The sequence below is a fragment of the Sturnus vulgaris genome, chromosome 1 (genome assembly GCF_052056855.1).
Source record: "Sturnus vulgaris isolate bStuVul1 chromosome 1, bStuVul1.hap1, whole genome shotgun sequence".
Classification (NCBI taxonomy): Eukaryota; Metazoa; Chordata; class Aves; order Passeriformes; family Sturnidae; genus Sturnus; species Sturnus vulgaris.
Genome location: NC_142243.1, coordinates 116,825,726 through 116,843,000, shown reverse-complemented (window position 1 = coordinate 116,843,000; position 17,275 = coordinate 116,825,726). Strand labels below are relative to the sequence as shown.

The window sequence follows — 17,275 nt, the reverse complement described above, 5'->3', positions numbered from 1 at the left end:
AGAAATTATTCCTGGATAGAAACACGGACATTTCCCACTCGTTGGCTCTTTCTCCTCCATCACCGGATCAGAGTGTAATTGTCAGTAATCAGGCCTGCTTGCTGCTGATAAAACCACTCTGAATGCTAGCAGCCTTCTTTGTGTGATGACTCAATTATTCCAGAAGTGCCTCATCAAATCTGCCCCATCAGCTGGGCTAATAAATAAGGAGAAGAAACTGGCCCCCCAAAGCAAATTATAAATCCATTTGCATTAACCATTTCGCTGGTCCATGATCTAGGCAGAAATAAGCATGGCAGATTGCGTTAAGCTTATTTGAATATGTTTATAATGTTTACAGCTTGCAACCTTTTTTTTTTTTTTTTTTTTTTTTTCCACAAGGTGTTGGAATTATCGGTCATGAATAGCATCTAAATGCAGTTATGTTAATTACAGCAAAGCCTCCGGCATCTTTGAGGGATAGTTTGTTGCTTAAATCAGGTGAAAGTTAAACTCCTCTGCTAGGTGAAATATGATCTTGGCTTTGGAGTTACTGCCCTGTTTAAAAGAGAGGATGAGTGAAAGTGAAGTTTTTTACAGGTACTAGAAGGACAACTGCCTGTCTCACACTGTTAATGTGACCTTCTGTTCATCTCATGGTAGAACAAAATAAGATAAAGTTTAGCATTAGAGTAGAGAAAGAAAAAGCGATTGTTGAAACAGCAATAATTCTGCTTCCCGTGTACTTTGTACTGAATGAAACAATTACAAAGAGGAATACTCTGCCCCAAGGAAACTCCTTTCTGAAGCTCAAATTATACACACAAAATAAAGATGTTTCCAAGTAGAGTCCTGCAGATTTCTTGCAGGAAAGGTTTAGGCCAAATGAGATTCAGTTACTCATGAGCTGAACATTTTACGTGTACTTCAGGATCTCCCTGAGGCTTGTGCAGAAAATATGTAAAGTCACAGACTTTGTACCGTACAGGATAAAGATCTGACTGAAGTCTAGAGTTATCTTTATTTATTTGTAATGGTCTTTTTCTTTCACATATTATTTTCTCAAATGCTAAATACCCTGCATTATTTTGTCTTGAGGAAGAAAAATCACTGTCACTGTAGAAACACAAGAAATGTTCAGAGATCATAATGGTGAGCACATTGGATTTTGTTTCCTTAGATATTACTTTTATTCTGAGTTAACAAATCACAAACTAAAGCCATTATTCATTCCCACATTTGCAATGTATCAACCAGTGATGTGGTAAATGAGAGAAAGTCAAATCAATCTGTTGGAAATTGAATGTATTATGTTTAAAAAAGTTGTTGGGATCTTTCGCAAATATAGTACAGCTTTGAGTATTGAAAATCTGAAAGAGAAAACAACTTCAGACTTCTGAGATAATTTTGTTGTTGTACAATATGTCTTTTCTCATTTTTAATCATCAAGAGCTGATTTAATCTGACCTCAATGAGTGGACTTTTACTCACAGATGATGGCTCAACAAAAATAGTTGTTTGAAGTGATTTGTCACACACATCTGATGTAGAGGATCAGGACCTAAACTGTCATTCACATCAGTATCCTGGTATGACTCATGGATCTCAGTAGGATGGCACTTCAGAGTCAGTACAAAATTATGTTGTACTGGAAATGGCTACAAACCAAGGAATGAATTGCAAAGGCTCCAGGTGACTTCACTGAATAATTACACTGACAAATCAAGTAATGCATATATCCCATCTTTGTGAGTTTATAAAGTTTATTGTTCTAGTTGAATTGAGATGATGGTTGAAAAGGGTGAAGATTTTCTTTATAGGCAGGCAGGCTTCACCTTGTAGAATAAAAAATACTGTTCAGACACATAGGCAATTGAAGTGTAAGCATAATTTAGTGTCTGTAAGCTGTTTTGAATTCTTGAATGAAACAGAGAAATGATTTAATGCAAGCTAGGAATAGATTGGGCCAAATGAAGGTACATGTGAACCCAAGGGGAGTGACCCCACCAAAAAACCTTGATTGACAAATAAGTTAGTTCTTCATTTCCATCAACAATGATCTTATCATCAAAGCCACCAACAACTTAGTTAGATGTTCTCTATGGGCTCTTGAGGCTGAGATCTTCTTTTCTCCAGCTGCTACTGCAGATTTCTGCACATCTTGCGATACCTCAAAATTTGGCCCATGATCAATTTTATAACTCATAAAACTTACTAAATGAATTCAGTGTAATTCATACTCCTGTGAAATCAGTGCCAAGACTTTATTGCTACCTGAACTATCAGATCCCAACATTTATATTTGAAATATAACTTACTTCTTGGAGTGTGGACAGGGGTGACACATAGTACATGTTACATTAAGGGTATGTCACATCCCATGACGCAGCATAGTCCTGCAGACCCTGTTTATAGCATGACAGATGCGTGACATTGTATTAGGCTTTTTATGAAACACCACATCTTCAAATGTGGGTACTCACCCACGAATCAGCTGAATGGCAGCCAGCACCCTGTTATGTGAAAGTAATCAAACCTAGTACATTTAAAGTAACCAGCAACTTCGGGCGTGTTTAAACACAGCAGAGGGGCGCAGGTTTTTGTATTTTGACACTGTTGCTGCAGCTTTTCAGTACAATTTTAAAACCTGCTCCCAGACCCATCCCAATCCAAACTCCTTTTCTTATAAGGACGATTTTCAGTATACTAGCTTATTATGTAAAGCTAAATGTGGAAAGTTTTGTATTTTTTTTTTCCTTGTCCTTTGTGCACTTTTCCAAGTGGATCTCAGCTGTGCTGTCTTAACTCTCGGTCCCTTAGGATGAGAGAGACAGCAGATGGGGTTAGGGCAGAGGGCTGATGCTTCTGACAGCAAACGGCCTGGTTGTTGAGTGGAAGCTGTGAGCGTCAGGAAGCTCCTTTTCCCCAGAGAACCAACTAACCACTGAAGAAAGTTGAAAATGAGCCCTTTGAGAAACGCTATTAAAAGTAGTAAAAAATTGCAGTCGTGCAGATGATGTGCTGCTGTGTGGTTATTCGGATGCTAATGAGTTTGACATTAGGGAACTCAAAGGGTTTGCAGCTACTCCCTTATGTGATTTAGTTCTTTATTGGCAATCTTTGAGAATATAAAGGGAAAATATATTGTTAATAAATACTTAAGTTGCTAGAATTTTAGACGAAAATCTGCTAAATTTAAGTCTTTAGAAAGAGCTTTGCTCACGTTGTAGTTATTCTCAGAAGTCTTTTGTTTTAGGTTAGTGTGTTTTGAACAAAGAGGAAGAGGAAGGTAGAAGACTTTAAGACTCCTTTTGTGGTTTTCTTTCTTTTTTTATGAATGTTGAAATAGAATAACAGGAAAATAGGACTTTGACGATAACTATCTCTTTCTAGTAACATGTAGATTAAGAAAAAGCTTAAAAAATTCTTTTGGTAATGGGATAGTTTGCTCTGGATTTTCTCTCTTCTTTATCATCTTACATCTGTTGCCTGTTTCATTATTTGATAAAAGTCAACTGATTATAATTAAAAATTCATGATGGGATGAAACTAGCATCCTATCTGTTGGAACACAAGCAGAAATTAGTCACTCAGGAAACTCTAGCTTCCCTGAGAACCTGTTTAGAATGAGCCTTTGAAATTTCAGAAATGTAACATTCAAAATTTTGTTGAAAAAACCATCATCAGATATCATTAAAAGAATAGTTAAAGTTCTGAAAGTTTGTTTGCAAACTTTGTCATAATTGGAATATCTTCAATGAATAGATCTATTTCACTAAATACATGGATGATATGTGAAACAGGCTTCTAAATTTGCAACTGATTGCAAAATTTGAATGTTTTGGTCACTAGTGATAGGAGCAGCCCCTAAATAAAACTTGCCCTTAATTACTGCTCATTGTCAGATTCTTCTAGGTTGCAAGTGCCTAGAACTTTAAGTGTTAGAAGAATTTGGATATTCAGTATTTCTTAAAACAAAGATCTTGGTGTTATACACTCAGATGTAAACTTCTGCAGCTCTACTTCCCTCGCTGCCACTGTCGATTTAGCATAAAGTCCCTCACAGAAAGGAATAAAAATTGAGCATGGAGAAATGTCAGAGATTTCCTTAATTTGGCTTATGCTGAGAACACTCGCAGCCTGCCAAACTTTAAATTTCAATATTTGAAGTCAGAAAAAATAAAACTGAGGGGTTTTCTTCTGTTTTAAAAATATTTCAGAATGTTTCTCATTTATTTTACATCATGAACTGAACCATCCCACTCAGTCAAAGCGGTTCTCATGCAATTAAAATATTAGACTAAGAATTTCTACGTATAGAAATGGTAGATTTTTGTCCTCACGAGACAAAAAACTTTTCTTAGAGCAGGTCTATTTCATAAGCTATCAAAAGGGCATTAATGATGTAAATAAACTACTATAAGAAAAGAAAAAAACCTATTCTTTACACCTTTTGGAAGCATCATTGATGCCTCTACACCCTATCTTTGTAAAACCGCTGAAGAAAATATTGCACCTAGATTATTTACTCATTTGATTTAGAGTGTCTTGTTACATCTATGTTTTATTTAATATAGCTTTTTGTTTTGTTTTGCTTTGTTGGGATTTTTTGGGGGTTTTTTTGTCTGTTTTTTCCAGAGAATGAATTTGAGGATTATCTGTTAAATCAGGCAAGGAATTTTGGAATGTGTGACAAATCTGGTCCTTTGGAATCTGCACATATTTTCACCTGGAAACACGAAAAGGTGGGATAATTTATTTGCAAAAATTAATTTGAGTAGAAATATGTCTATATATTAGTAGTAGAATACCGTGTGGTTTCTCATGCACTAGGACTACTTTTCTTGAGTAATATCTGCTGCTTTAAGAAAAGTCTTCAATGGTCAGGCATAGGAGTACTAAACAGCTGAAGAGATTAAATTTTTTGCAAATATGTAGAAATTATAGTTCTTAAGTTTGTGAATGACACTCTTTTAGCCGTACATACTGTCAGTAACATGAATATCTTTGAATCGATATGACTCCAGGAATGAGAACATATTTCACAATGCACTGCTAAAATTTAACCTTTGATTGATAACTTATTAGTGATTTATATCTATATATCTATATATCTATATATAGATACATAGATATATATATGTACTATAATAAATGTATATTGTTGTTTTAGTATTTTCTTTTAAGTATATAGCGGTTAAGTGAGCTAGAACCTCAATGTACTAAAAAAGATCTCAAATTATCAAAGTTTGGGTTTTTTTTAATATTGACTCTTGCTTTCTTCTAAAAAATTATGTTTAATATATACTAGCACAGGAAATAGTGACAAGACTTTGAAGGACATAAAATATAATAACCTAGGAAGAAAAACCCCCAGAAAATAGCCTGGGATGAGCTGCATTTCAGCGCACTATACTATATAATTTTTCTCTGAATTTTGAAACTAGCAGTTGCCCCTTAATTTCATGAAGCTGTGACTCTGCCCTCTAAAGCCTTGGTAAAGAAGACTAATAGAAATACTTGGCACATGTTGGTTACCTAAGGGAATAATAGAACTATTTGCTGTAGTCGTTTGGCAAAAGGACATAAACATATGGCTTTGGTTTATATTCAGCACTGCCAGTTGTGCAAAGTTGCATGGATGAAGTATACAACAGCAGTGACAACTCAGAAATCAGAAGTGAGAATCAAAATAAATCATCCTCATTACAAAGCTATTCAAGCTTGCCTCTGATGTAAGGCTTATTTTGTCCCTACATATTTTCAAGTAGTGAATTCAATATAAAAAAATCTGCTTCTCAAAAATGGGTGCACCATTCAATCACACTATAAAATGCCAAATTGTTGATGATTTATATGTGTTATAAACATGCTTTAAAGTTTGCATTTAGTAAATGTACTTATTTTAATTCCCAAGAAATTCATAGAGCTGAACCAATTATTTCCATGTCATTCAACTTTCCTAGAGCAATCAGGCACGGCATTGAGCAAACTAAAGCAAAAGTAAAAAAAAAAAAAAATACAACAACTCCTTGGTTAAGAATAGTCAAAATCACTAAACAAAGCGTATTTTTAGTATTAGTCTTTAGGAAGATATTTCTAAATATTTTTCCTTTCTGGTCATCAACATATTACAAAAAAAAAAAAAAAAAAAAAAAGAAAGAAAGAAAAAGAAGAGCAAGAAACTTTAACTACATTACAAGAAATGTTCCTAGCAAATTTGGATTATGATTCTGGATTATTTTTACCGTTAGAAATGGAAATACATTGCTTTGTCTAGAAGCTGTTATATGTGCTCTTGGCATTTCTTTCTCTTGCTGTCAGCGTGAAATTACTACTACATATTAAAAATGCTATCATAGACCAAGAGAAAGGTTCACTCAGCACACATATAGACAAATAGTGCTCTACTCTTCTGGGCAGGCTACAGAAAAGCTTCCTTTCAGTTTTATTAAATATATTTTTTTCTCTATTACTTTATTCTCTCTTTATGTAGTAGAATCTTACAGGAGTTAGTGAAAAGAAATATCAAAATCACCAAAAATCGTGTTCTGAGGGTATTATTTACTGTAAGAAGTACAGATTGTTGTGTCACCTTGGGACACAGTATAGCACTGTCCTGTTCATTGTCCTTAGCAGAATCTGACTTCAGCTTTGAAGTTTGTGGCTTGTGTTGGAGACTTGAGAATGGATTTACGTGCTTTAAAAATCATCAAGGTTTTCTCTTCTGAGTTCACTAAGCTTGTGACAGATATAGCTGTTGTCTCAATCCTAACTTAAGAAATTCAGAAATTAAAAATAGTAGAAAAAAGTTATTATTTTTCCAGACCTCTCAAAATCAGGTAAAGTTTGTCCTAGTGAAACGATTCCCTAAATTTAATTTTGAAAATCAGGTATAACTTCAAGTTGGAAACTCACAGTGCAATGGTAAACTTATACTCTAGATAAACTGGTGATTTCTATTCCTCTAGCTGGTTATGCAAAAGAAAAAAGACTGGCATTCCAGCAGTGTGAAACCCACTCGAGGAAAGTCATGCTTTCATGAAGATTTCAATAAAAGCTACGAAGTGCATAGCCCTTACATGAGTTCTTTGCAGGAGATGCATCTCACTTTTACCTATATCAGCAGCACTGGCTTCCCTAAGTTATAGTTTATTCACAGTAATGTGCTGTAAAACTATTCTACCCAGATAGTAGTGCCAATTTAGTTTCTGAAATTCAAATTTAAAAATGTGCAAGTAAACTGAAATAGTTGCTGCTATTATTATTGTCATTATTATAATTTATTGCACATGCCCTATTTTCAGCTGCTAGTCATATTCTTGGATCCTATTATAACATCAGTACATGCACATGTGCATAGACAGACTCCAGGCACACAAAAAACCAAACTCTGAGCCAAATCCTGATTCTCTCACTCAGGGAAGTATTTCCAGGTGCTGCTCTCGAGTCTGTTAACTGCAGTGGGATGGTACAAACAAAAGAAGTACCATTTGGTTCCTGCAGCCAGGAACTCTGAAATAGTTTGCTCAGAAAGTATGATTGCTGCTATTGCACCAGTAAATTAATCTGGAGAAACATGAATACCCTGTAGCAGTTAAATAGCAAATTATTACATTTTCATCCAAGCAGAATTTGGGGTATTGTCAATTACTCCAGTCAGTTTTCTGTGATCTAGTCGTTGACTTACAATTAAATCCCAATCAACATTGAAGGAAAACTGGAGGAAGGATCAGGATGAAGTCAGACAGCAAGCATTCATAAACCTTGGGGGATTTGTTGGAACATCTTTTCAGAAAATAATTCAACATCAATATCTTCAATAAATTTAGAGATCACAGAAATGGAGTACAACTGAAGCAGAAAGCATTTATTTCTTAGCCTACTTGCTTAATGATTTGGGGCTGCAGAGCTGTTGTGCCTCAGATCTTGTGTTTCTGACTGAGTATTTCCCACTAATTCCTTTGGAGTCCATTAGTTAGCTTCAACTAATTTTGAAAAGAAAATGTTTAGATGAATTTAAAATCCATCAAATCAGAGAATTTAACTATAGTTAGAATCTAACAAGGATTAAGTGGACTTAGTTCCACTATTCACTTGACATTATTTTTGTAAAGCTTGCCCTAAAAATTATGGGACTATAACCCCCAATAAAATTTTTCTGGCAAACATCTTATTATCCCCATGGTCCCTATGGCTAAAAAAATTAGCAGTGAGATATTGTGTGAGGATTTTGTGCATTCTATTTACCCCTTACGGATTCTTGACTCAAGACAACATATGTAGTGGGAGGGAGGGTGACCATCCCCCAGCTTTGACAGCATGAAGTGCCTTCCAGAATCCACCCAACCTTTACAGTCACAACAGTAATAATATATGTCTCAAATTAACACCTTCATAGCAATTACCTCTAAAAATGTTAGCTAGAATTTCTCAGAATTTAATCCTTTTGTTGTTCCATGGGTGATTTGAAAGTTTGCTTCCTGCTGACCATCCTTTGTGGAAAGTTCAGCTAAAATTATCGCTATGTAGATGAAAAAAGAGAAGTGAGACACTTCGTTCACTTTGTATCAGTATCAGGCAGTCTCCAAAAGAACTACCAAACTCTATACAAAGATAGTGCATTTAAATTTTGAGCAAAGGAGGTTTTTTTGCTGACACATTAAGAGATTTCAGTTTTATTCAGTTACTTTTGTATTTCAAGTTAATTCATAGGACTGTTTTGTAAGTTAAAGTGTCTTTTATGCAACACAGACATGATGATTATTTTGATATGTGTATGCACCAGGCTAAACCGTCCAATAAATTAAAGGCTTGAGTTGATAAAAAGATATCACATATTGTGAAACTTTTACAAGGAAAGAAAATCAATTGAAAAATCACCTGCATTGATTTTATCATTGGTTTTCACTCTTTGTGCAATATTTAAATATTCATCACAATGCAACCTGCTGTTTAGACCAAAGTAACTGCTGTTCACTAGAAGCAGTGGGCACTTTTTGTTTCATAATTAAAAGAGCAGCGCTGTGATTGGTGTGGTATTTATTATGAAATGATGACAAAGGAGTACCAGTGGTTTTAATAGTTTTAGCTTACAGGAGCTGTTGTTAATTTTGTCTGTAGAGTTGCAGGTGAAATAATGCACAGTGGATAAATAGTCTATATTGGTTTAACTGAACATAATATATAGTGTGTTCTGGAGTTGTTTGTCTCAATAGACTATAGTAATCAAAAGTAATGAACCTATTATGTGCAGGACCTTGGAGAGCATAGAATGGCAGTAAAAGTGTGGCACATAAAAGGTTTATTAAAGGAAATTAAAGTCCATCATTGCCACACCTGCTCCCCTATTATAAGTCTATGGCAGGTCAGTGCCTTCAATCACAACTCAGCATCAGAGAACAGAGCCATGTTTCCCATTACCATTGCAGTCACATTGCAAAAACTCGTTCTCCAGCTTTTAAGGATAGTAACAAGTAAAGGCTGCCATCAGCCCCACTACATAAACAGAAGCCCCTCATGTTTTTCCCTGCTAATAATCAATATCAGATGCAAATTTAAACAGAGAAAAGGTATCATTGTTTGGCTTTGATGTGCATTTCCATCAATTTATAATTTCATTTCAGACATCACTAATCTGTGTTCTAGAATTATCCTTCTTCATGTCCATGACTAACCTTTTCAAATGTTTGTGTTCTCTCCTTCAAGTGGGTATTTTGATTCCAATAGCTGCTTATAATGTTCAAACATATATAAAAACAAATAAACCCCAGGAAATTAGAGAAATGCTTTTTATCCCCTAGAAAGGCTGACTTTACTCATTTTATTTCTCAGGTCAATTTTGTCATATTCTGCAATGTTCTTTCAGATAAGACCTTCAAAACAACTCAGTAATCTGAGTCATATAGAGCTAAAAATAAAGCATACTCAGAGATTCGAACTGTATAAATGGAAAAAGGCACAAATAGGACTTCTTGCATCTTTCCTCAGTTCAGTGCAGCTCAGCTGATCCTCAGAAAGAAAAAGTGAAATAATAGACAGGATCTTCTGTTGACATCAGTATTTATCTTGTGACATTTTGCAGGGAAAGATGCCTGGCAACTTCTGGTCTCCACATCTACTTATCACCCAACAAAGTCTTCTAAATCAGACACTGGTGTCTGCAAACTGATCTGCAGAAGCCCATGGGGGTTGCTTTGTCTACAATATATTTGATCATCACCATTTTACAAACAGGGAAACTGATTCCCGTCAAAGACAGATAGTAAGGTTCCCTCAGAGACTGAAGAAAAATTTCATAGTTTCCAAGTTTACTTAGACAAAAATTCTTGGTGATATAGTCTTCCTCATATAAAAAGTTGGTGCTACTTTTAGAAAAGAGTTTGCCTCCCTGGACATGGTCAAAATTGCACTGATGTACAATCTGCTATGTGTCACTGCAGTTCTCCACACCACAACATGAAATCTTAATCCCTTTGAATTTCAGGGGTTTGCAATAAAATCCATGGATTGAAAGCCTGCCCCTATAATTATGTGTCTGGGCCACATCCAAGACCAGAAGGTGCATATTTCCAGTTTGGGTTTAGATGTAGCCAAAAGTGTAGTGAGAACAGCTGATCTTGAAAAAACTCTTATTTAGGTTAGAAAACTTATGACAGCAGCTGACTTTCTGGGGGAGGGGGTTGGTCTGGGTTTTTGCTTGTTTGGGTTTGGTTTTTATTAATGCAAAATAGAAATCCAGGTACTACAGTCTCCAAAAAAACTCCTATAAATCTGTAACTCACTGTATCTTCAAGCAAAGCTTCTTAAAGAAGTAGTTGATTAAGTGTTGAGCAATTTCAAAGCTGTGTATGTGTTGTTATGCATTGTCAAGCAAGAAGGTTTCATGTTGTAAGGATGAAGCTGTCAGAAATGCAGGTTCCATCGTAGCTGTAGAGGTATGCCTCAGTTACAATAAAAATGCAGAATTCCCATAGTCACGGTAGCTTTCTGGGATCTTTTGTTTCAGGAGGTAGATGCTGAAAGCAGCACTCATGCAGCATTACTCTTTCTAACCTTATGCCTTCAGCTAACACCTGTAGACCTCGTCATTAAACCTTACAGAGTCACTCATAACCATCACTTTATTAAACAAATCTGCATCATTAAAGGTATCTCCTAGGTATTTACTAGATATTCACAGATGGCTTTTTATCTCTTTGACAAGATTAATAAGGCATGATTATTCTTTTTTTTTCTATTACTGTCTAGCCTTTGGAAATGTGAAAAAAAAAAAAAAAAGCATTGGACTATTTTTTTTTCTCAATGGCAAAAGGTATGAATTAAAGACCTTGTGTTAATATTACAGATGGATGCAGATGGGGAAAATAAAAAGCTGCGCACACGCTCCAAAGGAACCAAGGGTGAGTTAGCAAGCATGCTCCACGACCCTGTGCCCAGAACACCATGAAATATCATAGTTCCTGTGCACAGCCCTTAATGTGCACTGAGAGACTCTGGAGCTTCCTTACAGCTGCTTCTTTAATCAAGGCAGGACACAGACTGCTGACATCAAGAGGCATGGTGTTATTAGCTATGGTATAAAGAAAAGCCAAAAAAATCTACAGATGCTATTTTCTTTGAGTTATTTCTCAAAGAAAATAAAGGCTACTCTCTTTATTATGCAAAAAACCCCAAAAAACAAACAAAATAAAAACACAACAAAAAAACCAAAAGAAAACAAAACAACAAAAATACCCCACCAAAATTATTTTTCCACAGTGAGTTGATAACATTGAATGGATGCTTTAAAAATAGTATATCAAAACTTTGTCTCAGCCACCTGAATGTTTTTTTCTGTCTATTGCCATTATTATCTATAAAATAGTTGTGTAAATGGTCCAGAAGTAAATTTTCTTTAATCAAAAGTTGCAGGTGTATGTGGCACAAGAGAACCTTGTGGGCTATTTTTAAGTATTGGTGCTCATGTTTCATTTGTAAAGTTATGACATAGTTGTATTTCCCAGATATTACTCTCTTTTTGTAAGGAACAGATGGAAATGCAGTACTGAGAGATAAACAGGCCCTTAATGATCTCAACATCTGGAAAACATGATTGACTAACAGTACAGACCTTCCAGGAAAATAACTTTTTATTTTAATTCACAACACTTTTTGTGACTTGATAACAAGTGAAAAATGGATATACTTAAAAATAAATGTCAAAGTTTTGCCTACCCTGTGAACATTTTTGCTTATGGCTATTTATAGAGGCACAAAGCACTCATTCTTCACTCTGATTTTAATGAGAATTGTGCATTCTCAGGATTGTGCAAAACAGACTACTTCCATTCGTTGTCACAACTCACTAATTTGAATGGTTAATATTGTGCCTTCAGGTTCAAGTTATGGTAAGAATGAAAAATTAGAGTAGTTTGGCATTACTTCTCTGCTTTCAAACTATCAAAGGGGCAAAAAGTGCTAGACTTCACTCAGGCAAAGACAGAGGAAGAGCACTGATGTACCAGAGACTGACTGCAGATAAGGGGGCAAATACAGACAAAATCTTTCTTAAAAACATAATCATTGTCATATCAAAACTTTGATGCAACCCTCAGTGGTGATCACTGAAATTATTATAAAATTCATATATATATTAAAAATACCAAACAGAGAACTTGGAAAGTCTCTGAATAGGGAAGTTATTCACACCTCAGCATTGGAGCGTGTCTTCTCTGTCGGTCACGACTGTGAGTTAAAACAGTTTGGCTGTTTTAGTTGTAGTTAATAGGGGTTCATTTGTAGTTAATAGGGTTTCATACTCTTTCACTCAAAAAGCTAATAGCACAATTTGAAAATGTATGGATTTTTTTCCTCCAAGTTTTTATACCTATGCATACACTCTTATAGCAATTAATATATCAAGAATATTTTCCTCAGAAGTGGAAACAACAAAAGTTGCCTCTGCAATATGAGTAATCCCTAGAGACACCTGTTGGCCTTGTCAATATGCTATATACTCTTGTGTGGGCAGGAATTTGTAAACACCAGCATTTGCAATTCCCAGACTGATTTTAAATTCTGAAAAATAAGAGATTTTGCATTCTGTATTCAGGAAAAAACAAGGGTCTTTGCTTTTACTTTTATTTTTGAAAATTCTTATTGTTTCACTGAACATCATACTCCATATTTCATGCATTCTAAAATAACTGTGAGAATTACATGTTCATTTAGCATTTGTCACTAGTAGCTACAATCCTGTGGTTAGCATGAAATAACCACCTGTGTTTTGATAGCCACTCCTCTGTCATTACAGATAGGCAGGTGCAAGGCTGCAGAAAGCACAAGTCTGGAAGTGTAAACTAATTAATTCTTTCTTGCTTTTATTAACAGTTCAAGTGGACTCTATAGCTCAAGAGCTCAGGTAAGAACTTAAGGGGTTTTTTTCAGTTTTATTTTCTTATTATACTGACAAATTTATACCACTGCTACAAAATAAAAAATCAAGCAAAAAGCTTGCAAAGCTTTAGCATAGATCTGAAAAAGGATAATTTATGTGGATTCACTTTTTAGATTTACAAAAACTAAAGGAAAATGTTAGCAATATTTAAGCAAGCATGATCAAAAGTAATGTGAAGTGTGCAGGATTCTGGTATGTTATCTTTATCTTCAGCATGTGTCAGGGCACACAAAAACTTCTGGTGAATCTTCAGATTTTCAGTCTTTTTTTCCCTGAAAGGTGTATTATGATATTTCTATATAGAGTATATCTGAACATTATAAGATATATTAATATATTTTACTAGATGACTTTTATAGGACTGATCTGTATACTCCTGTAAATTCTAAATGCATTAATGTCTCATTCTTCCCTAAGTACTTGTTGAGGTTTCATAATTTATGGAAGTAGCAGGGAGTATTTGTCAAACTGGCACAAAGAACGTCAGTCCACTCAAAACCACAGGCTGCACAAGGATATTTCAGACTGCAAATATTTTAGTAAAATTTCAACATAACTACTTTAATCTACCTATGCGTGCACCAAATCCTAATAACTGATTCAAAACTCAGATTAAATTCTGGAAAGACTGGCAGATTATTCTGTACCAAATCTTCAAGAAAGAAAATATTTAGAGGTACCTAAAATTTCCTAGAGTTATTTAATCAGAATTACAATTCACTACAGCTTCAGTGTAAATACTGGAAAAAAAATGCAGAAAGGCCTTTACAGGTTTTGTAAATTAAATTATTTTCTCTACACTCACTTTTCATGACATGTTACTGAGCTGCTTGCTTTATCACAGCAGACATCCAAAATATGTGCTTGTGAGTTCATCCAACAGAAACATAATAGTGTGATTTATTTGATCAACCAAAAATGCCCAATCTATTAAAATAAGACATGAAATATTTACAGGAAGTTATTTGCAGTGAAGACATACAATATTTTAATGTTTTGTTTTATAATAAAAGTGAGGAAATTATAAGCTTCTTATAGCTACTCCATGAACAGAAGTGTAGGCTAACTTTTTGGATAAATTATTCATGGTGAGTCACTCATTCAGCTCTACTGTGAATCTCATTTTTCGTATGGCTTCAGTTTCCTGAGATTTAGTGCTTCTCCTTTTTTCCTCTGTGCATTGCTAATTTATGCACCAGAAGGATACATTAATCCGAAGAGGCAGCCATCCAATAAAAGGGATGGTCCATGTGTCCCTAAGAGAAATATGTTTGAAAAATAGAGGATGTACAAGTTTCTTCAACATCAGGGAAGCTGTGGCTTATGTATTATCGATTGTTATAGTTTTTCCCAAGCAACTTTATTTTCCTCTGTGAAAAACGTGCTGTCCTAGGAATGACTGTGTAGCAGATCACTCTGTCAGAGACATGGACTACCTCCATAAGGAAACATACATTGGTTTAAAACAGTGGGCTAAACAGCACAGAAAAACATTATCCAGTCCTTAACTTGGTATTTATAATTTCTTCTGTACCAGATCCCATATTGGGTCTCTCCACAATCAAGTGACTGGCATACAAGTCAGGTGATCAACTTCTACGAATCTACTTGTCCATGAAAAAGTAGAGGGAGAGAGGCAGGGACTGCTTTTTGGAAATGCAGCTGCTGGACTGCATTCCTGTTAGCCATACCCATAATATTTGTGGGAAAACTATTGAACATTCCTCAAGAATTAAAGACTGAAATAGTCTGTGGTGTTCCCTGGATACAGATATTGGAACCACTGTCTTTTCTGACCAAAGTTCTAAATGCTGTGTTGGCTGAGAAATTTAAATCCATGCTTAATTAATTTCCCCTTTTCCCCTGGCTTATCCTATCTGACAAAGCACTTTTGCACTCCTTATTGAGTTGCTGTTACGAAGTGCCTTGGGATACTTCTACATGAAAGACACTACATAAGCTTACATGCTCATTTTGTATTACTATTAATTTCATAACATTGATTGGTTCTAGAGCATTTGTTAGCCTTTTCTTATTCTATAGCTCGTGTTTCACAAAAGTAGAGAATAAAACAAATGAAAAGCAAAACAAAGACTTTCAATCACCGAATAGATTCAATAAAGCATGAAAATTTCTCTTTTCTAAATTTCCAGCGTTGAAATCTTGCTTAATAGAATTCAATGCAAAAAAAATCTCTTGATTTCAAGAAAGTCAAAATTTCACTAAGAAAACTGGCTAATGTTATAATCTATCTTCTCCTTAAATATAGGACCATATTTTTTCATTAAAAAAGTATATTTTAGAAAAATATTATCATAAGAGACAAGTTGGGTTTTGCATTTCTTTTTCTCAGTAAAATAGCTAAAACTTCTCTTGCACTGCACTGACTTTTCAGAGAACCGACTTTTCTTCTAGGTATACACAACAATTTATGTTTCAAACTTGCACTTATTTTGCATAACTATATGCCCTAAAGAATCCCAACTTTCAGTAAAATAGAAATAATTTTCTTTATACATGAACACTATTAACATTTCTGTGTTATTAGTTCAAATTTATTAGGGTTATTTTAACAATGTACTGTATGTGCTGTAGTGTTGAAGCATAGTACTCTATACTTCATAAATCTTTCAAAACAGAACTGTTTCTCCCTGAAGTCTCGATCACTTATTTATTAACATGATCTAATTTTTTATATAGGAATGTACTGCTGTGGTGTTTTCATTGGTAGCTCAACTACCTTAAGAAAAGATGAATCTTTTTATCACAAGCTAAACAGAGCAAACAACAATGTGTGGTAGAAGTGAGTGCTGAAGCCAGGAGATCCCTGTTCCATACATTCGAGTTTTAATCTGACACCTTTTGGGCAGAGAAACTCTGTTGTATCCATCTTCTGTAAGAAGCAGCATGGAGAGGTCTTCTCTTGGACAGTTTTGTCATGGACCACTGAAAGGACCAGGCCCTTCAGCTGTGCTCAGGATTAGAATGGAAACCAAAGTAAAGTGAGGAATATTGGAGTGATGTATTCTCATTACTGTGTTTTATTTAACAGATGGGATACAGTACAATGAACCATCTGTAGGTTATGGAGTGGCATCTGGGTCAGACCAAGGAAGAGCAAATTGGATTGATCCAAGCACAGGATTGCAAAAGAATAGATCGGTTTGTTTAAATCCATATCTGAATAGAAGAGGTACCTTTTCTGAGTTAGATACAGGTGAAACTAAGTGTTTAGAGCTTCTGTCACTAGTGATTAATGTAGTCCACAAGGCGTTTCAAATCATGGAGAACAGCATTGCTGTTTGGTGGGAATAGTTACACTTCCCCTTACTTTCTACACTGTTGCATCACTTTTTCAAGAGTAAGGAAAATTTTTTTCTGGAATTCTTATTCCAGGTGTTGCAAGACATTTTAGATATTCACAGAAGTTGAACTGTTCATTGTGAATGTCCAGAGTTAGGAGTATCTTGAATACTTTAGCAGAGAGAAGACTAACAGAACAGAGCTATCTGGATGTCTCCTTGTTAGAAGTAGTAACTGGACAATTCACTCTTTTGCTGCTGTCTATTGATTAGGAGGGTGAGAAACCAGCAAATCAACCCTGCAAGCAATGGAACCGAAGTGTCTCAGAGGGTCTGTGTTAAACTTTAAACAATACATTGTTAAAATTTATTCCTTAACTTTACCGGTAATGTTTTAATGCTGTTGTATACAAGTATATGGCAACATTCTAAAAAGCCCTTAAATAATTCAAGTAGTTATTTCTTATTCTACACTGCTGAATATTTTCATGGCTTCCTTTAAGAGCTATTAAATTACGTGTATGCAATTATAACTGAGCTCTGTTTCAATAGAATA

The 17,275-nt window shown here is 35.0% G+C and overlaps 1 protein-coding gene across 6 annotated transcripts in view; it reads left to right on the top strand.

Annotated features, from left to right (window-relative positions):
* Window positions 1-17,275, top strand: part of ST18 (ST18 C2H2C-type zinc finger transcription factor) — a 169,970-nt gene that overhangs the window by 89,956 nt on the left and 62,739 nt on the right. For 3 of the 6 annotated variants that reach the window (XM_014881644.2, XM_088174893.1, XM_088174891.1), the window contains 3 exons: window positions 4,618-4,724; window positions 11,327-11,381; window positions 13,351-13,381. In XM_014881644.2, the coding sequence (XP_014737130.2) occupies window positions 4,618-4,724; window positions 11,327-11,381; window positions 13,351-13,381 (193 nt within the window). The remainder of the gene's footprint in view (window positions 1-4,617; window positions 4,725-11,326; window positions 11,382-13,350; window positions 13,382-17,275) is intronic. The other 3 variants (XM_088174900.1, XM_088174896.1, XM_088174887.1) reach the window with 1 other exon arrangement.